Source organism: Tachyglossus aculeatus, unplaced genomic scaffold, assembly GCF_015852505.1.
Source record: "Tachyglossus aculeatus isolate mTacAcu1 unplaced genomic scaffold, mTacAcu1.pri scaffold_101_arrow_ctg1, whole genome shotgun sequence".
Lineage (NCBI taxonomy): Eukaryota > Metazoa > Chordata > Mammalia > Monotremata > Tachyglossidae > Tachyglossus > Tachyglossus aculeatus.
In genome coordinates this window covers 26,460-50,350 of record NW_024044842.1, presented here as the reverse complement: position 1 = coordinate 50,350, position 23,891 = coordinate 26,460, and the positions used below count along the sequence as shown (strand labels likewise).

The following is a 23,891-nucleotide window of genomic DNA, read 5'->3' as shown; positions in this document are numbered from 1 at the left end:
CCAAAAGCGGGCTCACGGTCTAAAAGGGGGAGACGGAGAACAAAACCAAACATACTAACAAAATAAAATAAGGCCCTCATTTGGGACGAGGGCCTTGCGGTCCAGAGAAGCGACTGGCCCCGTGTCTAATCATCAATCGTATTTATTGAGCGCTTCCTGTGTGCAGAGCACTGTACTAAGCGCTTGGGAAGTACAAATTGGCAACATATAGAGACGGTCCCTACCCAACAGTGGGCTCACAGTCTAAAAGTCTAATCTAAAAGTATTAGTCTAATAAAGTAAAAGTCTAAAAGTATTACTCTATTTATTTATTACTCTATTTATTTATTTATTTTACTTGTACCTATCTATTCTATTTATTTTATTTTGTTAGTATGTTTGGTTTTGTTCTCTGTCTCCCCCTTTTAGACTGTGAGCCCACTGTTGGGTAGGGACTGTCTCTAGATGTTGCCAAGCGCTTAGTACAGTGCTCTGCACACAGTAAGCGCTCAATAAATACGATTGATGATGATGAATCCCAGCAGAGTGGGATTAGAACCCACGACCTATAATAATAATGGCATTCATTAAGCGCTTACTATGCGCCAGGCACTGTTCTAAGTGCTGGGGGGATACAAGGCGATCGGGTTGTCCCACTGGGGGGTTCCCAGTCTTCATCCCCATTTTCCAGATGAGCGAACTGAGGCCCAGAGAAGTGACTGGCCCAAAGTCGCCCAGCTGACACGAGGCAGAGCCGGGATTCGAACCCACGACCTCTGCCTCCAAAGTCGGTGCTCTTTCCGCTGAGCCGCGCTGCTTCCCTGCTGCTTCTGCCTCTGTCTCCCAAGTCCGTGTCCCGGGGTGGGCGAGGGGGGATTCGGGAGAGACTCCCAAGCCGGTGCTCCTTCTTGTGACCTTTGACCCCCGACCCGAGCTCCTTCTTGCGACCCTTGACCCCCGACCCACGAGAGAAGGACAGAGACCCCGACTCCACCTCCGTCGATTTTTATTTCGATTCGATTGGGGAAAAACGCGTCCCGGCGGGCGGACGGGGGGAAGGCCAGATGCCCCCCCGGACGTCTGCGGTCCCGTGTTCGAGGGTCGCGGGCCCGTGGGGGTCACACCAGCGGGTAGATGGGCCCGGACGCGATGCCGCAGTGGTTGTCGCGGTCTCTGGCCATGAGGATGTAGCCGTGGTCCCCCCACCACTTGCCCCAGCTGAAAAGGGTCGGGGGGCTCCGGGTCATAATAATAATAATAATAATAATAATAATAATAATAATAACAATAATGTTGGCATTTGTTAAGCGCTTACTACATGCAAAGCACTGTTCTAAGCGCTGGGGGAGATACAAGGTAATCAGGTTGTCCCACGTGGGACTCCCAGTCTTCATCCCCGTTTTCCAGATGAGGTCACTGAGGCCCGGAGAAGTGAAGCTTATCTATCACATTTATTTTATTTTGTTGCTATGTTTGGTTTTGTTCTCTGTCTCCCCCTTTTAGACTGTGAGCCCACTGTGGGGTAGGGACCGTCTCTATGTGTTGCCAATTTGTACTTCCCAAGCGCTTAGTACAGTGCTCTGCACATAGTAAGTGCTCAATAAATACGATTGATGATGATGATGATGATGATGAAGCGACTCACCCAAAGCCGCACAGCTGACGAGTGGCGGAGCCGGGATTCGAACCCACGACCTCGGACTCCAAAGCCCGGGCTGTTTCCACTGAGCCACGCGGCTTCTCCGGTACCGAGCGCTTAGTCCAGTGCTCTGCACACAGTAAGCGCTCGATAAATACGATTGAGCCCACTGTTGGGTAGGGACCGTCTCTATATGTTGCCAACTTGGACTTCCCAAGCGCTTAGTACAGTGCTCTGCACTCAGTAAGCGCTCGATAAATACGATTGATTGATTGATTGACGGCAGAGGAGCAGAGCGGCCTAGTGGGTAGAGCCCGCGCTGGGGCCTCAGAGGACTTGGGTTCTAATTCCGGCCCCGTCCCTCGTCTGGCCGTGTGACCCTGGGCGAGCCGCTTCAGCTTCTCAGTGACCTCATCCGTGAAATGGGGATGAAGAACGTGACGACCTGTATATATGTATATATGGTTGTACATATTTATTACTCTATTTATTTATCTTGTACATTTCTATCCTATTTATTTTATTTTGTTGGTATGTTTGGTTCTGTTCTCCGTCTCCCCCTTTTAGACTGTGAGCCCACTGTTGGGTAGGGACTGTCTCTATGTGTTGCCAATTTGTACTTCCCAAGCGCTTAGTACAGTGCTCTGCACATAGTAAGCGCTCAATAAATACGATTGATTGATTGATTGATTGGCCTCGTAGCCGCTCCGGTGCTCGGCGCCGAGCGAGGGCGTAGCGGATACCACGGCGGAGGTGATACAGTAGTGGTATTTGCTGAGCGCCGTTCTACGCCAGGGAGGCCTGGGGGAGATGGCGGGGGGAGTGGAGGCGGGCAGAGGGGCGCCTACCACCCCGGCCCCCCGTTCAGACTGTGAGCCCACTGTCGGGTCGGGACCGTCTCTAGATGTTGCCAATTTGTCCTTCCCAAGCGCTTAGTACAGTGCTCTGCACATAGTAAGCGCTCAAGAAATATGATTGATGATGATGATATGTATATATATGTATGTATGCATATATATGTGTATATATATGTATATATCCTGTATATATGTATATATGTTTGTACATATTTATTACTCTATTTATTTATCTTACTTGTACCTATCTATTCTGTTTATTTTATTTTGTCAGTAGGTTTGGTTTTGTTCTCCGTCTCCCCCTTTTAGACTGTGAGCCCGCCGTCGGGTCGGGACCGTCTCTACATGTTGCCAATCTGTCCTTCCCAAGCGCTTAGTACAGTGCTCTGCACATAGTAAGCGCTCAATAAATATGATTGGTGATGATGATGACATGTATATATATATGTATGTATACATATATATGTGTATATATGTATGTATATATATGTATGTATGTATATAAGTTTGTACATATTTATTACTCTATTTATTTATTTATTTTACTTGTACCTATCATCTATTCTATTTATTTTATTTTGTTGGTATGTTTGGTTTTGTTCTCCGTCTCCCCCTTTTAGACTGTGAGCCCGCCGTCGGGTCGGGACTGTCTCTAGATGTTGCCAATCTGTCCTTCCCAAGCGCTTAGTACAGTGCTCTGCACATAGTAAGCGCTCAATAAATACGATTGAGGATGATGATGATGATAGGTATATATATGTATGTATACATGTATATGTGTATATATGTATGTATATATGTATATATGTTTGTACATATTTATTACTCTATTTATTTATTTATTTATTTTACTTGTACACATCTATTCTATTTATTTTATTTTGTTAGTAGGTTTGGTTTTGTTCTCCGTCTCCCCCTTTTAGACTGTGAGCCCGCCGTCGGGTCGGGACCGTCTCTACATGTTGCCAATCTGTCCTTCCCAAGCGCTTAGTCCAGTGCTCTGCACACAGTAAGCGCTCCACGGGAAGCCACGTGGCTCAGCGGAAAGAGCCCGGGCTTTGGAGTCGGAGGTCGTGGGTTCGAATCCCGACTCCGCCCCATGTCTGCTGGGTGATCTTGGGCAAGTCCCTTCGCTTCTCCGGGCCTCGGTTCCCTCATCTGTAAGATGGGGATGAAGGCTGTGAGCCCCACGGGGGACAACCTGAATCCTCCCCAGCGCTTAGGACAGTGGTTTGCACATAGGAAGCGCTTAACAAATGCCAATTATTATTATTATTATTAATAGATACGCTGGATGATGATGATGATGATGAATTTGGGGAGGCCGCGACCCCGCGGGCCTCGGGCCCGGCCTCCACGTCCCCATCCCGCCGCGCGTTGAGGGGTCCGGCCCGTCACCGACCTGTTTTTGACGATCCAGTACGGGGGGTCCCGGCCCGGGCGGCCCTCCGGGGGTCCGTAGCCCACCACCAGCACCGCGTGGTCCAGCTCGAGCAGGTTCCGGCGGCACCGCGGCTCGTAGTAGACGCCTGCGTGGGGGGCGGGATGCGCGGGTGGTCCCCCGCCCCGATGGCCGGGCACGTGGCCGCCCCGCCTTCCCCGGTACGGCCTGTCTCCCCCTCTCCCCCAAAGCAGGACACCCTGATCATCATCAATCGTATTTATTGAGCGCTTACTACGTGCAGAGCGCTGTACTGAGCGCTTGGGAAGTACAGATTGGCAACATCTAGAGACGGTCCCTACCCGACAGTGTCCGGTCCCCCTCCCTCGCAGCCGGGCACATGTTGCCGACTTGTACTTCCCAAGCGCTTAGTACAGTGCTCTGCACACAGTAGGCGCTCAATAAATACGATTGATGAGGATGATGAGGATGATGTCCGGTCCCCTTCCCAAAGTAGGACGTACGTCCGGCCCTCCTTCCCCAGAGCCGGGCACATCATCATCAATCGTATTTATTGAGCGCTTACTATGTGCAGAGCACTGTACTGAGCGCTTGGGAAGTACAAATTGGCAACATCTAGAGACGGTCCCTACCCAACAGTGTCCGGTCCCCCTCCTTCGCAGCCGGACACATGTTGCCAAATTGTCCTTCCCAAGCGCTTAGTACAGTGCTCTGCACACAGTAGGCGCTCAATAAATACGACTGATGAGGATGATGAGGATGATGTCCGGTCCCCTTCCCAAAGTAGGACGTACGTCAGGCCCTCCTTCCCCAGAGGCGGGCACATCATCATCAATCGTATTTATTGAGCGCTTACTATGTGCAGAGCACTGTACTAAGCGCTCAATAGGGGCGGCTCCCCTTCCCGCCCTGAGCAGGACACACATGCAGCCTCCCTCCCCCAGGGCTGGACATGCATCCGCCCCCCTCTCCCAGAGGAGGACACGTGTCCACCCCTCCTTATAATGGCATTTATTAAGTGCTTACTATGTGCAAGGCACTGTTCTAAGCGCTGGGGAGGTTACAAGGCGATCGGGTGGTCCCACAGTTTTAATCCCCATTTTCCGGATGAGGGAACTGAGGCTCAGAGAAGTGACTCGCCCAAAGTCACCCAGCTGACAAGTAGCGGGGCTGGGATTTGAACCCATGACCTCTGACTCCAAATAATAATAATAATGATGGCATTTATTAAGCGCTTACTATGTGCCCAGCACTGTTCTAAGTCTTCACCCCCATTTTCCAGATAATAATGATGGCATTTATTAAGCGCTTACTATGTGCCCAGCACTGTTCTAAGCGCTGGGGAGGTTCCAAGGAGATCAGGTTGTCCCACGGTGGGGTGGGCTCACAGTCTTCACCCCCATTTTCCAGATAATAATAATAATAATAATAATAATAATAATAATAATAATAATGGCATTTATTAAGCGCTTACTATGTGCCCAGCACTGTTCTAAGTCTTCACCCCCATTTTCCAGATAATAATGATGGCATTTATTAAGCGCTTACTATGTGCCCAGCACTGTTCTAAGCGTTGGGGAGGTTACAAGGAGATCAGGTTGTCCCAAGGGAGGCTCACAGTCTTCACCCCCATTTTCCAGATAATAATAATAATAATAATGATGGCATTTATTAAGCGCTTACTATGTGCCCAGCACTGTTGTAAGCGCTGGGGAGGTTCCCAGGAGATCAGGTGGTCCCACGGTGGGGCTCCCAGTCTTCACCCCCATTTTCCAGATAATAATAATAATAATGATGGCATTTATTAAGCGCTTACTATGTGCCCAGCACTGTTCTAAGCACTGGGGAGGTTACAAGGAGATCAGGATGTCCCAGGGGAGGCTCACAGTCTTCACCCCCATTTTCCAGATAATAATAATAATAATAATAATAATGGTGGCATTTATTAAGCGCTTACTATGTGCCCAGCACTGTTCTAAGTCTTCACCCCCATTTTCCAGATAATAATGATGGCATTTATTAAGCGCTTACTATGTGCCCAGCACTGTTGTAAGCGCTGGGGAGGTTCCCAGGAGATCAGACGGTCCCACGGAGCAGACTTTGGGTGTCCCTCGCCCCCCAGGGTGGATTTTTTTGGCCATTCCCTCCCCGAGCGGAGGCCGGGGGCGTCCAGCCCAGTCCCCCGGCCCAGCCACCTACCGGACTGGTAGAACTGGAAGGAGCGGGCCGAGGCGTCGATGACCACGGAGACCGGCCCCACGGTGGCCACGGCCCGCCGGAGGGCCTCCTCCGTGGGGGCCACCTCTACATAGCCCGTGGCGTTGCCCACAGAGTCCCCCGGCAGGTAGCGGCAGGGTCCGTCCTGCGGGCGGAGAGCAGGCCCAAATATTAATAATTGCCCTTTGGTGAGCGCTTACTGCGTGCCGAGCACCGTTCCCAATCAATCAATCGATCAATCATATTTATTGAGCGCTTACTATGTGCAGAGCACTGTACTGAGCGCTTGGGCAGTCCAAATTGGCAACATCTAGAGACAGTCCCTACCCAACATTGGCCTCACAGTCTAAAAGGGGGAGCGCTTAGTACAGTGCTCTGCACATAGTAAGCGCTCAATAAATACGATTGATGATGATGATCTGTTGAGCGCTTACTGTGCGCAGGGCACTGTACTAAACGCTTGGAAAGCAGTAATAATAATACTGATAATGATGGTGTTTGTGAAGCGCTTACTATGTGCCAAGCACCGTTCTCATAATAATAATGATAATAATGATGATGATGGCATTTAGTAAGCGCTTACTATGTGCCAAGCACCGTTCCCAAGCGCTCAGTACAGTGCTCTGCACATAGTAAGCGCTCAATCGATACAATTGATGATGATGATGATCTGTTGAGTGCTTACTGTGTGCAGGGCACTGTACTAAATGCTTGGAAAGCAGTGATAATACTGATGATGATGGTGTTTATGAAGCGCTTACTGTGTGCCAAGCACCATTCCCAAGCGCTTAGTACAGTGCTCTGCACATAGTAAGCGCTCAATACTTACTGTGTGCAGGGCACTGTACTAAACGCTTGGAAAGCAGTAATAATAATACTGATACTGATGGTGTTTGTGAAGCGCTTACTATGTGCCAAGCACCACTCTAATAATAATAATGATAATGATGACGATGGCATTTAGTAAGCGCTTACTATGTGCCAAGCACTGTTCCCAAGCGCTTAGTCCAGTGCTCTGCACATAGTAAGCGCTCAATCGATACGATTGATGATGATGATGATCTGTTGAGCGCTTACTGTGCGCAGGGCACTGTGCTAAACGCTTGGAAAGCAGTAATAATAATACTGATGCTGATGGTGTTTGTGAAGCGCTTACTATGTGCCAAGCACCGTTCTAATAATAATAATGATAATGATGACGATGGTGGCATTTAGTAAGTGCTTACTATGCGCCAAGCACTGTTCCCAAGCGCTTAGTACAGTGCTCTGCACATAGTAAGCGCTCAATCAATACTACTGATGATGATGATGATGATGATGATCTGTTGAGCGCTTACTGTGCGCAGGGCACTGTACTAAATGCTTGGAAAGCAGTAATAATAATACTGATGATGATGGTGTTTGTGAAGCGCTTACTATGTGCCAAGCACCGTTCTAATAATAATAATGATAATGATGATGATGATGGCATTTAGTAAGCGCTTACTGTGTGCAAAGCACTGTTCTAAGCACTGGGGAGGATACATGGTGATCAGGTTGTGGGGCTCACAGTCTTCATCCCCATTGCACAGACGAGGTAACTGAGGCCCAGAGAAGTGAAGTGACTCGTCCAAGATCACACAGCAGACAGGTGGTGGAGGCGGGATTCGAACCCATGACCTCGGACCCCACGCCGAGGCCAGCCGGGTTGCCAGGGTGGCATCGGTGCCCTTGGGCCCCGCGATGGCCGTGGGGGAGGGTGGCGGTCACCTGGTCTCCCGCGTATCTACTGAGCGCTTACTATTGTTATTATTAAGTGCTTAGTACAGTGCTTGGCACAGAATAATAATAGTAGTAGTATCTGTTAAGTGCTTACTCTGTGCCAAGCACTCTTCTAAGCGCTAAGCCAAGCTGCTTTTCGGCGCTTAGTACAGCGCTTGACACCTAAGGACATACCATGAGCTTACCATAGTAAGCACTTAACAAATACTATTATTATTATTAAGTGCTTAGTGCAGTGCTTGGCACATAATAATAATAGTAGTAGTAGTAGTTAAGTGCTTACTATGTGCCAAGCACTCTTCTAAGCGCTAAGCCAAGCTGCTTTTTGGAGCTTAGTACACTGCTTGACATGTAAGGAAATACCATGAGCTTACCATAGTAAGCACTTAACAAATACGATTATTATTATTATTATTATTATTATTATTATTATTAAGTGCTTAGTACAGTGCTTGGCACAGAATAATAGTAGTAGTAGTAGTTAAGTGCTTACTCTGTGCCAAGCACTCTTCTAAGCACTAAGCCAAGCTGCTTTTCGGCGCTTAGTACAGCGCTTGACACTTAAGGAAATACCACGAGCCCGTTGTTGGGGAGGGATTGTCTGTATTTGTTGCCGAATTGTACTTTCCAGGCGCTTTTTACAGTGCTGTGCACCTAGTAAGCACTTAACAAATACTATTATTATTATTATTATTAAGTGCTTAGTACAGTGCTTGGCACAGAATAATAATAGTAGTAGTATCTGTTAAGTGCTTCCTATGTGCCAAGCACTCTTCTAAGCCCTAAGCCAAGCTGCTTTTTGGCGCTTAGTACAGCGCTTGACATGTAAGGAAATACCAAGAGCTTACCATAGTAAGCACTTAACAAATACTATTATTATTATTAAGTGCTTAGTACAGTGCTTGGCACAGAATAATCATAGTAGTAGTATCTGTTAAGTGCTTGTATGTGCCAAGTATGTGCCAAGCACTCTTCTAAGCACTAAGCCAAGCTGCTTTTCGGCGCTTAGTACAGCGCTTGACATGTAAGGAAATACCATGAGCTTACCATAGTAAGCACTTAACAAATACTATTATTATTATTAAGTGCTCAGTACAGTGCTTGGCACAGAATAATACTAGTAGTAGTATCTGTTAAGTGCTTACTATGTGCCAAGCACTCTTGTAAGCACTAAGCCAAGCTGCTTTTCGGCGCTTAGTACAGCGCTTGACACTTAAGGAAATACCACGAGCCCGTTGTTGGGGGGGGATTGTCTGTATTTGTTGCCGAATTGTACTTTCCAGGCGCTTTTTACAGTGCTCTGCACATAGTAAGCACTTAACAAATACTATTATTATTATTATGTGCCAAGTACTGTACTAAGCACTCAATAATGATGGTACTTGTGAAGCGCTTACTGGAGAAGTAGCTTGGCTCAGAGGCAGGAGCCTGGGGTTGGGAGTCAGAGGTCATGGGTTCTAATCCCAGCTCCGCCACTCGTCAGCTGTGTGACCTTGGGCCAGTCACTTTTTTAAAAAAATGGCATTTATTAAGCGCTTACTATGTGCAAAGCACTGTTCTAAGCGCCGGGGAGGTTGCAAGGTGATCAGGTTGTCCCCCGGGGGGCTCACAATCTTCACCCCCATTTTACAGACGAGGCCACTGAGGCCCAGAGAAGTGAAGCGACTTGCCCCAAATCACACAGCTGACAGTTGGTGGAGCTGGGACTAATAATAATAATGATGGTGTTCGTTAAGTGCTTACTATGTGCAAAGCCGGGATTTGAACCCATGACCTCCGACTCCAAAGCCCGGGCTCTTTTCCACTGAGCCACGCGGCTTCTCTGGGCCTCGGTTTCCTCATCTGTAAAATGGGGGTGAAGACTGTGAGCCCCACATGGGACCTTGTATCTATTAGAGGAGCAGCGTGGCTCAGTGGAGAAGAGCCCGGGCTTTGGAGTCCGAGATCATGGGTTCGAATCCCGGCTCCGCCACATGTCTGCTGTGTGACCTTGGGCAAGTCGCTTCACTTCTCTGAGCCTCAGTTCCCTCATCTGTAAAATGGGGATTAAGACTGTCAGCCCAATGTGGGACAACCTGATCTCCTTGTAACCTCCCCAGCGCTTAGAACAGTGCTTTGCACATAGTAAGCGCTTAATAATGCCATTATTATATATATAATGCACATATATGTGCCTCGGTGGCCTAATGGATAAGGTATTAGCCTCCTAAGCCAGGGATTGTGGGTTCGAGTCCCACCCGGGGTGAAAAACTCTAGAGAAGCAGCGTGGCTCAGTGGAAAAGAGCATGGGCTTTGGAGTCAGAGGTCATGGGTTCAAATCCCGGCTCCGCCACTTGTCAGCTGTGTGACTTTGCGCAAGTTGCTTCACTTCTCTGGGCCTCAGTCACCTCATCTGTAAAATGGGGATGAAGACTGTGAGCCCCCCGTGGGACAACTTGATCACCTTGTAACCTCCCCAGCGCTTAGAACACTGCTTTGCACATAGTAAGCGCTTAATAAATGCCATTATTATTATTATTATTACCCCAGTGCCTAGAAGAGTGCTTGGCACATAGTAGGTGCTTAACAAATACCAACATTATTACTATTATCACCGCGCGCCGAGCACTCTTCTAAGCACTGGGAGCGATTCCGGTTCATCGGGTCGGACACGGTCCCTGTTCTACGTGGGGCTCGCGGTCTGAAGCTCCATTTCGCAGATGAGGGAACTGAGGCCCAGAGAAGGGAAGTGACTGGCCCAAGGTCACACGGCAGACACGGGGAGCGGAGCCGGGATTTGAACCCGGGTCATTCCGACTGCCAGGCCCGGGCTCTACCCACTAAGCCACGCTGCTTCGTCTCTAAACGGTCAGCTCGCCTCGAAACCGTCAGCGTGTTGAGGGCGGAAAATGTGTCTGTTTATTAATCAATCGTATTTATCGATACTATTATTATTATTATTATTAATTATTAATAATAACGAGGGGATCTGTTAAGCGCTTACTATGTGCTGAGCACTGTTCTGAGTGCTGGGGGAGATACGGGGTGATCAGATTGTCCCAAGTGGACCTCACGGTCTTCATCTGTATATATGTATATATGTTTGTGAGCCCCCCGTGGGACAACCTGAGCGCTTAGAACAGTGCTTTGCACATAGTAAGCGCTTAATAAATGCCATTATTATTATTACTATTATTGTACATATTTATTACTCTATTTATTTTACTTGTACATATCTATTCTATTTATTTTACTTTGTTAGTATGTCATCATCATCATCATCATCAATCGTATTTATTGAGCGCTTACTGTGTGCAGAGCACTGTACTAAGCGCTTGGGGAGTCCAAGTTGGCAACATCTAGAGACGGTCCCTACCCGACAGCGGGCTCACAGTCTAAAAGGGGGAGACGGAGAACAAAACAAAACATACTGACAAAATAAAATAAATAGAATAGATATGTACAAGTAAAATAAATAAATAAATAGAGAATAAATAAATAAATAGAGAATAAATAAATAAGTAAATAGAGAATAAATAAATAAATAGAGAATAAATAAATAGAGGTTTTTGGTATGTTTGGTTTTGTTCTCTGTCTCCCCCTTTTAGAGCCCACTGTTGGGTGGGGACCGTCTCTAGATGTTGCCAACTTGTACTTCCCAAGCGCTTAGTACAGTGCTCTGCACACAGTAAACGCTCAATAAATACGATTGATTGATTGATTGATTCATCCCCATTTTCCAGATGAGGGAACTGAGACCCAGAGAAGCAAAGTGACTTGTCCAAAGCCGCACAGCTGATGAATGGCTGAGCCTGGATTAGAACTCATGACCTCAGACTCCCGAGCTCGGGCTCTTCCCTCTAAGCCACGCTGCTTCTCCAGTAAGGGCTTCACAAGTACCATCATCATTATTATTACTATTAAGTGCTTAGTACAGTGCTTGGCACATAATAATAATAGTCCCAAGCGCTTAGTACAGTGCTCTGCACACATTAAGCGCTCAATAAATACAATTGATGATGATGATGATGCAGAGCACTGTACTAAGCGCTTGGCTTAGTACATACAAGAAGCAGCGTGGCTCAGTGGAAAGAGCCCGGGCTTTGGAGTCAGAGGTCAGGGGTTCGAATCCCGGCTCCACCGCAAGTCCGCTGGGTGACCTTGGGCAAGTCACTTCACTTCTCTGAGCCTCAGTTCCCTCATCTGTAAAAATGGGGATGAAGACCGTGAGCCCCCCGTGGGACAACCTGATCACCTTGTATCCCCCCCGGCGCTTAGAACAGTGCTCGGCACATAGTAAGCGCTTAACAAATGCCGTCATTAGTATTATTATTGAAAGGGACTGTACTAGACGCTTGGTACCGTGCTATTAATCCCGGCTCCGCCGCGTGTCAGCTGCGTGGCTCTGGGCAAGTCACTTCCTTCGGGCCTCAGTGAGCTCATCTGTCAAATGGGGGCGAAGCCTGTGGGCCCCACATGGGACAACCTGATGACCTTGGGTCTCCCCCGGCACTTAGGACAGTGCTGGGCACATAGTAAGCGCTTAACAAATGCCGTCATTATTATTATTATTGAAAGGGACTGTACTAGGCGCTTGGTACCGTGCTATTAATCCCGGCTCCGCCGCGTGTCAGCTGCGTGGCTGTGGGCAAGTCACTTCCTCCGGGCCTCAGTGAGCTCATCTGTCAAATGGGGGCGAAGCCCGTGGGCCCCACATGGGACAACCTGATGACCTTGGGTCTCCCCTGGCGCTAAGGACAGTGCTGGGCACGTAGTAAGTGCTTAACGAATGCCATCATCATTATTATTATTATTACATACGAGGAAACACCGTGAGCCCGTCGTTGTTGGGTAGGGATTGTCGCTAGTTGTGGCCCAATGGTACTTTCCAGGTGCACGCGGTAGGCGCTCAGTAAATAGGATGGAGTGAATGAAGCCCTGTTATGATTTTGGTGGCGGGAGGGGACCGCGTGCGAGGCGGAGGAGGAGGGCCGACCTTGGCGTCGTAGGGGTAGGCCTCCTCGGAGTCGATGCCCCCGTTGTCGCGCACGTAGAGGAAGCTCTGCTGCATCAGCCCGCCGTCGCAGCCTCGGTTTCCCCGCTTCCAGCTGCAGTCCATGAGGTTCTGCTCGCTGATGGCCGCCAGCCGGCCCGTCCGCCGGAACAGCTGCCCCTCCAGGACCCCCGTGGACCCGAACGCCCAGCACGACCCGCAGCGGCCCTGTCCCCAGGGAAGCGGGCCGGGCGGGCGCTCAGTACGGTGCTCTGCACACGGGGAGCGCTCAATAAGTACGACTGAATGAATGACTGCACGTGAGGGGGCGGGTGTGTGCGGTGTGTGTGTGTTTAATAAATGCCATCCTCATTATTATTATTATTATTATTATTAAGCGCTCAGTCCAGTGCTCTTCCCACAGGAAGTGCTCAATAAGTACGAGTGAATGAATGACAGTACGTGAGGGGGTGGGTGTGTGCGGTGTGTGTGTGTTTAATAAATGCCATCCGCATTATTATTATTATTATTATTATTATTAAGCGCTCAGTCCAGTGCTCGGCACACGGGAAGCGCTCAATAAATACGAGTGAATGAATGACAGTGCGTGAGGGGGAGGGTGTGTGCGGTGTCTGTGTGTGTTTAATAAATGCCGTCCTCATTATTATCATTAAGCGCTCAGTCCAGTGCTCTGTGCACAGGAAGCACAGCACTGGGGGGAGAGACAGGGTGATCAGGTTGTCCCCCGTGGGGCTTCCGGTCTTCATCCCCATTTGACAGAGGAGGGAACTGAGGCCCAGAGAAGTGAAGTGACTCACCCAAGGTCACACAGCTGACACGTGGCAGAGACGGGATTGATAGTGATGATAATAATTGTGGTATTTGTTAAGCACTTACTAGGTAACATGGACTGTTCTGAGCGCTGGGGGAGAGACGAGGTGATCAGGTTGTCCCCCGTGGGGCTCACGGCCTTCATCCCCATTTGACAGAGGAGGAAACTGAGGCCCAGAGAAGTGAAGTGACTCACCCAAGGTCACACAGCTGACACGTGGCAGAGACGGGATTGATAGTAACGACAATAATTGTGGTATTTGTTAAGCGCTTACTAGGTACCATGGACTGTTCTGAGCGCTTGGGGAGAGACAGGTTGTCCCCCGTGGGGCTCACGGCTTTCATCCCCACTTGACAGAGGAGGAAACTGAGGCCCAGAGGAGTGAAGTGACTCACCCAAGGGCGGAGACGGGATTAAGAGTGGCAGAGATTAATTATTATTAATCATAACGAATAATGCTATTTGTTAGGGGCTTATTATGGTCCGAGCACTGTAGTAAGCGCTGGACCCGCGACCTCTGACCCTGAGGCCACGCTGCTTGACGGGGAGACAGAGATTGAGTCTGTCCGAGGGTCCTAATGGTGTCTCTCGCCACGGTCGGCGGGGCCGGGCCGAGACCGGTCCAGCGCTCTGCACGCAGTAAGCGCTCACTAAATAGGACCGAGTGAGTGAGTGAGTGAATGAATGCCCCCCCGGGGCCGGAGACCTGGTCCTTGACGGGGGTGACGTATCCGTGGTGGCGCCAGTCCAGGGCCCGGGGCGGCTCCGTCCCGTTGGGCCTGAGGAAGGCGGAGGCCCCGACCCCGCGTGCGGCCTTGTAGCCGTTCATCGTGGCGGCGAACTCCTCCGTGGTCTGCTCGGGGACGGGCCGGCCGTCACCCCGGCGGCCGGAGGGAGGGCCGGACGGGAGTCCGGGGGGACCCGCGGCCGGACGGCCACCGTGGCCTCGGCTCACGCCCCCCACCGTCCCTCCCAGCGTCCCCTGGGGCTCAGAAAGAGACAGGTGACCCCCCCACCGCCCCTCCCGGCGTCCCCCGAGGGTCAGAGGGAGACAGGTGACATAGCCACTGCCCTTCCCGGCATTCTCCGGGACTCAGAGGGAGACAGGTGACCCCCCCACTGCCCTTCCCGGCATCCTCTGGGGCTCAGAGGGAGACAGGTGACCCCCCCACTGCCCTTCCCGGCATCCTCCGGGGCTCAGAGGGAGACGGGTGACATAGCCACAGCCTTTCCCAGCATCCTCTGGGCCTCAGAGGGAGACAGGTGACCCCCCCCCCACTGTCCTTCCCAGCATCCTCCGGGGCTCAGAGGGAGGCAGGTGACATACCCACTGCCCTTCCCAGCATCCTCCGGGGCTCAGAGGGAGACAGGTGACCCCCCCACTGTCCTTCCCAGCCTCCTCCGGGGCTCAGAGGGAGACAGGTGACATAGCCACAGCCTTGCCCAGCATCCTCCGGGGCTCAGAGGGAGGCAGGTGACCCCCCCACTGCCCCTCCCAGCATCCCCCGGGGCTCAGAGGGAGACAGGTGACCCCCCCACTGTCCTTCCCAGCATCCTCCGGGCTCAGAGGGAGACAGGTGGCCCCCCCACTGACCTTCCCAGCATCCTCTAGAACTCAGAGGGAGACAGGTGACCCCCCCACTGGCCTACCCAGCATCTTCTGGGGCTCAGAGGGAGACAGGTGACATAGCCACTGCCTTTCCCAGCATCCTCTGGGGCTCAGAGGGAGACAGGTGACCCCCCCCACTGCCCTTCCCGGCATCCTCTGGGACTCAGGGGGAGACGGGTGACATAGCCACAGCCTTTCCCAGCACCCTCTGGGCCTCAGAGGGAGACAGGTGACCCCCCCACTGTCTTTCCCAGCATCCTCTGGGCCTCAGGGGGAGACAGGTGACATAGCCACAGCCTTTCCCAGCATCCTCCGGGGCTCAGAGGGAGACAGGTGACATAGCCACTGCCCTGCCCAGCATCCTCCGGGGCTCAGAGGGAGACAGGTGAACCCCCCACTGTCCTTCCCGGCATCCTCTGGGCCTCAGAGGGAGACAGGTGACCCCCCAAATGCCCTTCCTAACACCCTCCAGGGCTCAGAGGGAGACAGGTGACCCCCCCCACTGCCCTTCCCAGCATCCTCTGGGACTCAGAGGGAGACAGGGTGACCCCCACCACTGCCCTTCCCGGCATCCTCTGGAACTCAGGGGGCGACAGGCCCACTGTCACTGCCCCTCCCAGCATCCCCCGGGCTCAGAGGGAAACAGTTGACATAGCCACTGCCCTTCCCAGCATCCTCTGGGGCTCAGAGGGAGACAGGTGACCCCCCCCCCCCCACTGACCTTCCCAGCATCCTCTGGGGCTCAGAGGGATATAGGTGACACCCCCAGTGTCCTTCCCAGCATCCTCGGGGACTCAGAGGGAGACAAGTCAGCTGCCCACTGTTCCTCCCAGCACCCCTCGGGGCGGTGAGGGAGGCGGGTGACGGCCCCACCGCCCTTTCCAGCATCGTCCGGGACCCAGAAGGAGCCGGGCGATGGATCCCCCGGGGCCCGGAGGGAGGCGGGGTGGGGGGCACACGCACCATGTCCCCGAACTGGTTGATGGCGAGGCGGAAGGTGGTCCTCCCCAGGCTGTGCTCCAGGTTGTGCCGCTCGATCTCGCGCAGGTTTTCCTCCCACACGGCCCGGCGCCAGCCCTCTTCGCTCTGCGGGCACAGCGCGGGCCCGTCTCAGCCCGGGGCCCGGCCCGCCGCGACCCCGGCCCGCCGCGACCCCGGCCCGCCGCTCAGCCAAGGTGGGCCCCGTTCAGCGAGTTGCCCAGGGCGTCGGCCACCAAGAGACTCTGCGTGACACAGCGGGCAGAGCTCGGGCCTGGGGGTCGGAAGGTCGCGGGTTCTAATCCCGGCCCCGCCACTCGTCTGCCGTGTGGCCTTGGGCGAGGCACTTCGCTTCAGAGAAGCAGCGTGGCTCGGTGGAAAGAGCCCGGGCTTTGGAGTCAGAGGTCACGGGTTCAAATCCCGGCTCCGCCGATTGCCAGCTGGGTGGCTTTGGGCGAGCCACTTCACTTCTCTGGGCCTCAGTTACCTCATCTGTAAAATGGGGATTATGACGGTGAGCCTCAAGTGGGACAACCTGATCACCTTGTATCCTCCCCAGCGCTTAGAACGGTGCCTTGCACATAGTAAGCGCTTAACAAATGCCATCATTATTATTATTATTATTATTCTCTGGGCCTGAGTTCCCTCATCTGTCAAATGGGGATGGAGACTGTGAGGCCTGTGTGGGACAGGGATTGTGTCCAACCCAATTATCTTGTTTCTACCCCTGCACTTAGAACAGTGCCTAAGCACATAATAAACACTTAACAAATATTATTATTATTATTATCATTATTATTATTATGCCCTGATCAGTAAGGGGCCCAGGGCTGGGGGCGGGCCTTCAGAGTCACAGAGCAATCTTAGAGCCCGGGTTTGGGAGTCAGGGGTCGTGGGTTTTCATCCCGGTTTGGCCACTTAACAGCTGGGCGACTTTGGGTAAGTCACTTGACTTCTCTGGGCCTCAGTTGTCTCATCTACAAAACGGGGACGAAGACTGTGAGCCCCGTGTGGGACAACCTGATCCCCAGTGCTTAGATCAGTGCTGGGCACCTAGAGAAGCGGCGTGGCTCAGTGGAAAGAGCCCAGGCTTTGGAGTCCAAGGTCACAGGTTCAAATCCCATCTCCGCCAATTGTCAGCTGGGTGGCTTTGGGCGAGTCACTTAACTTCTCTGGGCCTCAGTTACCTCATCTGGATAATGGGGATGAAGACTGTAAGCCCCAAGTGGGACAACCTGATCACCTTGTATCCCCCCCAGCGCTTAGAACGGTGCTTGGCACATAGTAAGCGCTTACTAAATGCCATTATTATTAGTAGTAGTGAGCGCTTAACAAATGCCATTATTATTATTATTGTTTAGTCCAGTCCCCCGCCTCCGGGCCGGGAACTCCGGAGCAACCCGGAGGGACGCCAACTTGAGTCTCCCCGGGCCGCCTTCTCCATGCCGGTGGCTCTTCTTCGGGTCTAACCACGATCCCTTCTGCTCCAACCCGCACCCGTCTCCCCCCGCGCCGGGGTCAGGGGTCGAAGCCAATCCTCCCCAGGGGACCCGGGCGCGGACGGAGGCGACGGGGAAGGTCCCACCTGGTCGTAGGCCTTGCGGTGCCTGGATTTCCAGAGGGCCCAGGGCTGGTGGAGGCGCGGGTCTGGGTGCGGGGCTCCGACTGTCAGGCCCAGCCCCAGGGCGGCCACCAGCAGGGCCGGGGTCATGGCCGCGGCGGGGACGGACGGACGGACGGACGGACGGACGGACGGAGGGTCCGGCCTGCAGCGGCAGGGGGGAAGGGGGGACCAGAGCCCCTCGGAGAGAAGCCCCCTCCTTCCCCACCCCAGGGCCCACCCGGCCTCCCGCCCGTCGCCCGCCGTGTAGGCCGCGGAGGCCGCCCCGCTTCCGGCTTCTTCCCGCCCTCCCTGCCCGGGGCGTCTCCCCAAGTCCGCGCCCCCCTACCCCCGGTGCCCCCCGCTCCTCCACCACCCCTGGGAGTCGGGGACGGAGCCCGCCGGGGCCGAGGCCGGGGGTCGGGGCCGAGGCCGGGGGTCGGGGCTGGGCGTTAGCCGCCCTCCGACGGGAGCTCACCGGCCGGGAGGACGGACGGCGGCGGCGGCGGGAGTCTGTCCCCCGTGGCCCCCGGCCCCCTTTTATCCCCCCTCGCTCGGGGGTGAGGCCGAATCCTACCTGTCGCCCAGCTCCGGCCTCAACGTGCCCGGACAGGAGCCCCCTCCGCCCCCATCATCTAGGCTGCCCAGCTGGGCTTTCCGACACCCCGGACCCACCCCCGCCCCCCGCGACCCCGCTCGGCTTCCCGAAGCCCGGAGAAGCGAGAAGCCGCACGGCTTGGTGGCAAGAGCCCGGTCTCGGGGCTCAGAGGTCCTGGGTTCTAATTCCGCCGCCACCGCCACCACCGCTCCATTGCTACGTGACCGTGGGCGAGCCACTTGGCTTCCCCGGGCCTCCGCTCCCTCGTCTGGAAAAGGGGGATGAAGACCGTGAGCCCCACGGGGGGCAACCTGATCACCTTGCGTCCCTCTCGGCGCTTAGAACAGTGTTCGGCGCATCGTAAGGGCCTAACAGATACCGTCATTATTGTTGTGATTTCCGGCACCCTGGGTCTCTCCCAGTGACCCCGCTCAGACCGTTGAGCCCCCGACTCCGCACAGTGACCCCGCTCGGACTTCTGATGGCCCTGCCTCCCCGCAGTGACCTCACTTGCCCTCCTGATGCCCCGACTCTCCCCCGGGGACCTCGCTCGGCCTTCTGACCCCCCCGACTCTTACAGTGACCCAGTTGGGCCCTCTGACCCCCGTGACCTCGCTTGGCCTTCTGACGCCCCTGACGGTCCACAGTGACCCCGCTTGGACTTCTTAGACCCTCGACTGACCCCCGTGACCTCGCTCGGCCTTCTGACGCCCCGACGGTCCACAGTGGCCCCGCTCGGACTTCTTAGACCCTCGACTCCCCCCCAGTGACCTCGCTCAGCCTTCCGACCCCTCTGACCCTCCTCCAATGATCCCACTCGGCCTTCTGACGCCCTGACTGTCCACAGTGACCCCTGCTCAGACCTCTTAGACCCTCGACTCCCCCCCCCAGTGACCTCGCTCAGCCTTCCGACCCCTCTGACTCTCCCCCAGTGATCCCGCTCGGCCTTCTGACGCCCCTGACTGTCCACAGTGGCCCCGCTCAGACTTCTTAGACCCTCGACTCTCCCCCAGTGACCTCGCTCAGCCTTCGGACCCCTCTGACTCTCCCCCAGTGATCCCGCTCGGCCTTCTGATGCCCCTGACTGTCCACAATGACCCCCGCTCATACTTCTTAGACCCTCGACTCTCCCCCAGTGACCTCGCTCAGCCTTCCCACCCCTCTGACTCTCCCCCAGTGATCCCACTCGGCCTTCTGACGCCCCTGACTGTCCACAGTGGCCCCGCTCAGACTTCTTAGACCCTCGACTCTCCCCCAGTGACCTCGCTCAGCCTTCGGACCCCTCTGACTCTCCCCCAGTGATCCCGCTCGGCCTTCTGATGCCCCTGACTGTCCACAATGACCCCCGCTCATACTTCTTAGACCCTCGACTCTCCCCCAGTGACCTTGCTCAGCCTTCCGACCCCTCTGACTCTCCCCCAGTGATCCCGCTCGGCCTTCTGACGCCCCTGACTGTCCACAGTGGCCCCGCTCAGACTTCTTATACCCTCAACTCCCCCCCAGTGACCTCGCTCAGGCTTCCGACCCCTCTGACTCTCCCCCAGTGATCCCACTCGGCCTTCTGATGCCCCTGACTGTCCACAGTGACCCCGCTCGGACCTCTTATACCCTCAACTCCCCCCCACTGACCTTGCTCGGACCTCTTATACCCTCGATTCCCCCCCAGTGACCTCACTCAGCCTTCCGACCCCTCTGACCCTCCCCCAGTGATCCCACTCGGCCTTCTGACACCCCTGACGGTCCACAGTGGCCCCGCTCGGACCTCTTATACCCTCGACTCCCCCCCAGTGACCTCGCTCAGCCTTTTAACTCCTGTGACTCTCCCCCAGTGATCCCACTCGGCCTTCTGACGCCCCTGACTGTCCACAGTGGCCCCGCTCGGACCTCTTATACCCTCGACTCTCCCCCAGTGACCTCACTCAGCCTTCTGACCCCTCTGACCCTCCCCCAGTGATCCCACTCGGCCTTCTGACGCCCCTGACTGTCCGCGATGACCCCCGCTCGGACCTCTTAGACCCTTGACTCCCCCCCCAGTGACCTCACTCAGCCTTCCGACCCCTCTGACCCTCCCCCAGTGATCCCACTCGGCCTTCTGACGCCCCTGACTGTCCACAGTGGCCCCGCTCGGACCTCTTATACCCTCGACTCCCCCCCAGTGACCTCGCTCAGCCTTCCGACCCCTCTGACCCTCCCCCAGTGATCCCACTCGGCCTTCTGACCCCCCTGACTGTCCACAATGACCCCCGCTCGGACCTCTTAGACCCTCGACTCCCCCCCGGTGACCTCGCTCAGCCTTCCGACCCCTCTGACTCTCCCCCAGTGATCCCGCTCGGCCTTCTGACTCCCCTGACGGTCCACAGTGACCCCCGCTCGGACTTCTTATACCCTCGACTCTCCCCCAGTGACCTCGCTCAGCCTTCCGACCCCTCTGACTCTCCCCCAGTGATCCCACCTGGCCTTTTGACCCCCCTGACTCTCCACAGTGACCCCGCTCGGACTTCCGACCCCCCGCCTCTCCACAGCGGACCCCGCTCAGGCTTCTTACATCCCTGACTCTCCACAGTGATGCTCTTGGGCTTCCCTACCCTTCCGACACCCCCTCGCCTCCCCAGTGACCCACCTCGGCCTTCTGACCCCCTTGGCTGTCCATGGTGACCCTGCTCGGCTCTCCAACCCCCCTGACTCTCCCCCACTGACCTCGCTCGGCCTTCTGACCCCCCCCCCCCCCGACTCTCCACAGTGATCCAGCTCAGCCTTCCGACGCCCCCCAACTTTCCTCCCAGCTCCCCGGGAGGGATGGGGAAGGGACAGCCGGGGGTGCGGACGGCCCCGGCCTGCTCTGGCGCCCTGAGATTGACCGAGTCCCCGGCTCGGGGGGCTGCTGGAGGGAGGAGGGGGCTTCTAATCCTGATCGGGGAAGGGCTGAGGGACGGGGGGGCGGCGAGTCCTTTTGGTTTCAGACCCCCGGGGGCCGCAGCCAGGGCGGGCCGGACGCTGGCCCCGTTCCTCGCCACCGAGGCCTGACTTGACACCGAGTCCTCCTTGGGGCCCCGGGAATCCCCGGCTCCAGCGTCGCTGCGGGAAATTGTTGACTGGGAGGCAGGCCAACGGGCGGGGGGGAGAACGGGACGGGGTGGAGACCCCTCCCCAATTCGTCCTCTCCTCCCCGTAATAATAATAATAATAATAATAATAATGGCATTTATTAAGCACTTAGTATATGCAAAGCACCTTTCTAAGCGCTGGGGGGATACAAGGTAATGAGGTTGTCCCACGTGGGGCTCGCAGTCTTCATCCCCATTGTACAGATGAGGGAACTGAGGCCCAGAGAAGTGAAGTGACTGGCCCAAAGTCACCCAGCTGACAAGTGGCGGAGCCGGGATTTGAACCCATAACCTCTGACCCCAAAGCCCGGGCTCTTTCCCACTGAGCCACGCTGCTGCCGTACCCCCCCCCCCCCCCCATCCTCTTCTCCTCTCCTCCCTTCCCTCTATAGCTGAGAAGCAGCGTGGCTCAGTGGAAAGAGCCCGGACTTTGGAGTCAGAGGTCATGGGTTCAAATTCCGGCTCTGCCAATTGTCAGCTTTTGACTTTGGACAAGTCACTTCACTTCTCTGGGCCTCAGTTCCCTCATCTGTAAAATGGGGGTGAAGACTATGAGTCCCCTGTGGGACAACCTGATCACTTTGTAACCTCCCCAGAGTTTAGAACAGTGCTTTGCACATAGTAAGTGCTTAATAAATGTCGTCATCATTATTATAATTATTATTATTATTACTAAAGAAGCAGCGTGGCTGAGTGGAAAGAGCCCGGGCTTTGGAGTCAGAGGTCATGGGTTCAAACCCCAGCTCCACCATTTGTCAAATGTGTGACCTTGGGCAAGTCACTTCACTTCTCTGTGCCTCAGTTACCTCATCTGTAAAATGGGGATTAAGACTGTGAGCCCCCCCGTGGGACAACCTGATCACCTTGTAACCTCCCCAGTGCTTAGAACAGTGCTTGTCACATAGTAAGCGCTTAATAAATGTCATTATTATTATTATTATTATTATGTGGTGATGGGGAGCCCTGAGCCACCGTAGAACCAGCGTGGCTTAGCGGCAAGAGCCTGGGCTTGGGTGTCAGATGTCGTGGGTTCTAATCCTGCCTCTGCCACTTATCAGCTGTGTGTGACTTTGGGCAAGTCGCATTGCTTCCCTGGGCCTCAGTTTCCTCATCTGGAAAATGGGGACGAAGACTGTGAGCCCTGTGGGGACAACCCGATGACCTTGGATCTACCCCAGTGCTCAGAACAGTGCTTGGCACATAGTAAGTGCTTAACAAACGCCATCATTAGTATTATTAACAAAAACTACAACCATTATTATTATGGAAATTGGACTATAGTAATCATTGTTATGGAGAAGCAGCACGGCCGAGTGGCAAGAGCCCGGGGTTCGGAGTCAGAGAACGCAGGTTCTAATCCCGCCTCCACCACTCGTTTGCTGTGTGACCTTGGGCAAGCCACTTTGCCTCTCTGTGCCTCAGTTACCTCATCTGTAAAATGGGGATTAAGACTGGGATTAAGGTTGCTGTGATGGCCGAGTGGTTCAGGCGTTGGACTCGAAATCCAATGGGGTTTCCCCACGCAGGTTCGAATCCTGCTCGCAGCGAATTCCTTTTCCATGGATACAAAATGTAATTTTTCCCTTCAAGGCCCTACTGAGAGCTCACCTCCTCCAGGAGGCCTTCCCAGACTGAGCCCCTTCCTTCCTCTCCCCCTTGTCCCCCTCTCCATCCCCCCATCTTACCACCTTCCCTTCCCCACAGCACCTGTATATATGTATATATGTTTGTACATATTTATTACTCTATTTATTTATTTTACCTATACATATCTATTCTATTTATTTTATTTTGTTAGTATGTTTGCTTTTGTTCTCTGTCTCCCCCTTTTAGACTGTGAGCCAACTGTTGGGTAGGGAACCGTCTCTATATGTTGCCAACTTGTAGTTCCCAAGCGCTTAGTACAGTGCTGTGCACACAGTAAGCGCTCAATAAATACGATTGATTGATTGATTGATTCTCTGGGCCTCAGTGACCTCATCTGTAAAATGGGGATGAAGACTACGAGCCCCCCGTGGGACAACCTGATTAACTCGTATCCTCCCCAGCGCTTAGAACAGTGCTTTGCACGTAGTAAGCGCTTACCAAATGCCATCATTATTATTATTACTAAGCGCCGGGGTGGCGACGAGCAACTCAGGTTAGACCCAGTCCCTGTCCCATGTGGGGTCACGCACGGTCTTCATCCCCATCTTGCAGATGAGGCAACTGAGGCTCTGACAGGTGACGGGACTGGCCCAACGTCCCACAGCTGACGAGTGGCGGAGCGGAGATTAGAACCCACGACCTCTGACTCCCAAGCCCGGCCTCTTTCCACCGAGCCACGCCGATCCTCAGGTGTTG

The 23,891-nt window shown here is 54.1% G+C and overlaps 1 protein-coding gene and 2 non-coding genes across 3 annotated transcripts; 2 read left to right on the top strand and 1 right to left on the bottom strand.

Annotated features, from left to right (window-relative positions):
• Positions 1-1,007: 1,007 nt before the first annotated feature.
• LOC119922276 (procathepsin L-like) lies at positions 1,008-17,957 on the bottom strand. Its single transcript, XM_038742246.1, has 7 exons — positions 17,832-17,957; positions 16,232-16,354; positions 14,366-14,512; positions 12,831-13,055; positions 6,077-6,239; positions 3,878-4,004; positions 1,008-1,197 (listed from the first exon to the last, which is right to left on the bottom strand). The coding sequence occupies exons 1-7, from the start codon at positions 17,955-17,957 to the stop codon at positions 1,098-1,100; spliced, it is 1,011 nt and encodes a 336-aa protein (XP_038598174.1). The 3' UTR covers positions 1,008-1,097.
• On the top strand, positions 10,028-10,100 carry TRNAR-CCU. Its single transcript has one exon. It is a non-coding gene; the product is annotated as a tRNA-Arg (tRNA).
• Positions 17,958-23,013: 5,056 nt separating the features above from the next.
• On the top strand, positions 23,014-23,095 carry TRNAS-CGA. Its single transcript has one exon. It is a non-coding gene; the product is annotated as a tRNA-Ser (tRNA).
• The last annotated feature ends 796 nt before the right edge of the window (positions 23,096-23,891 follow it).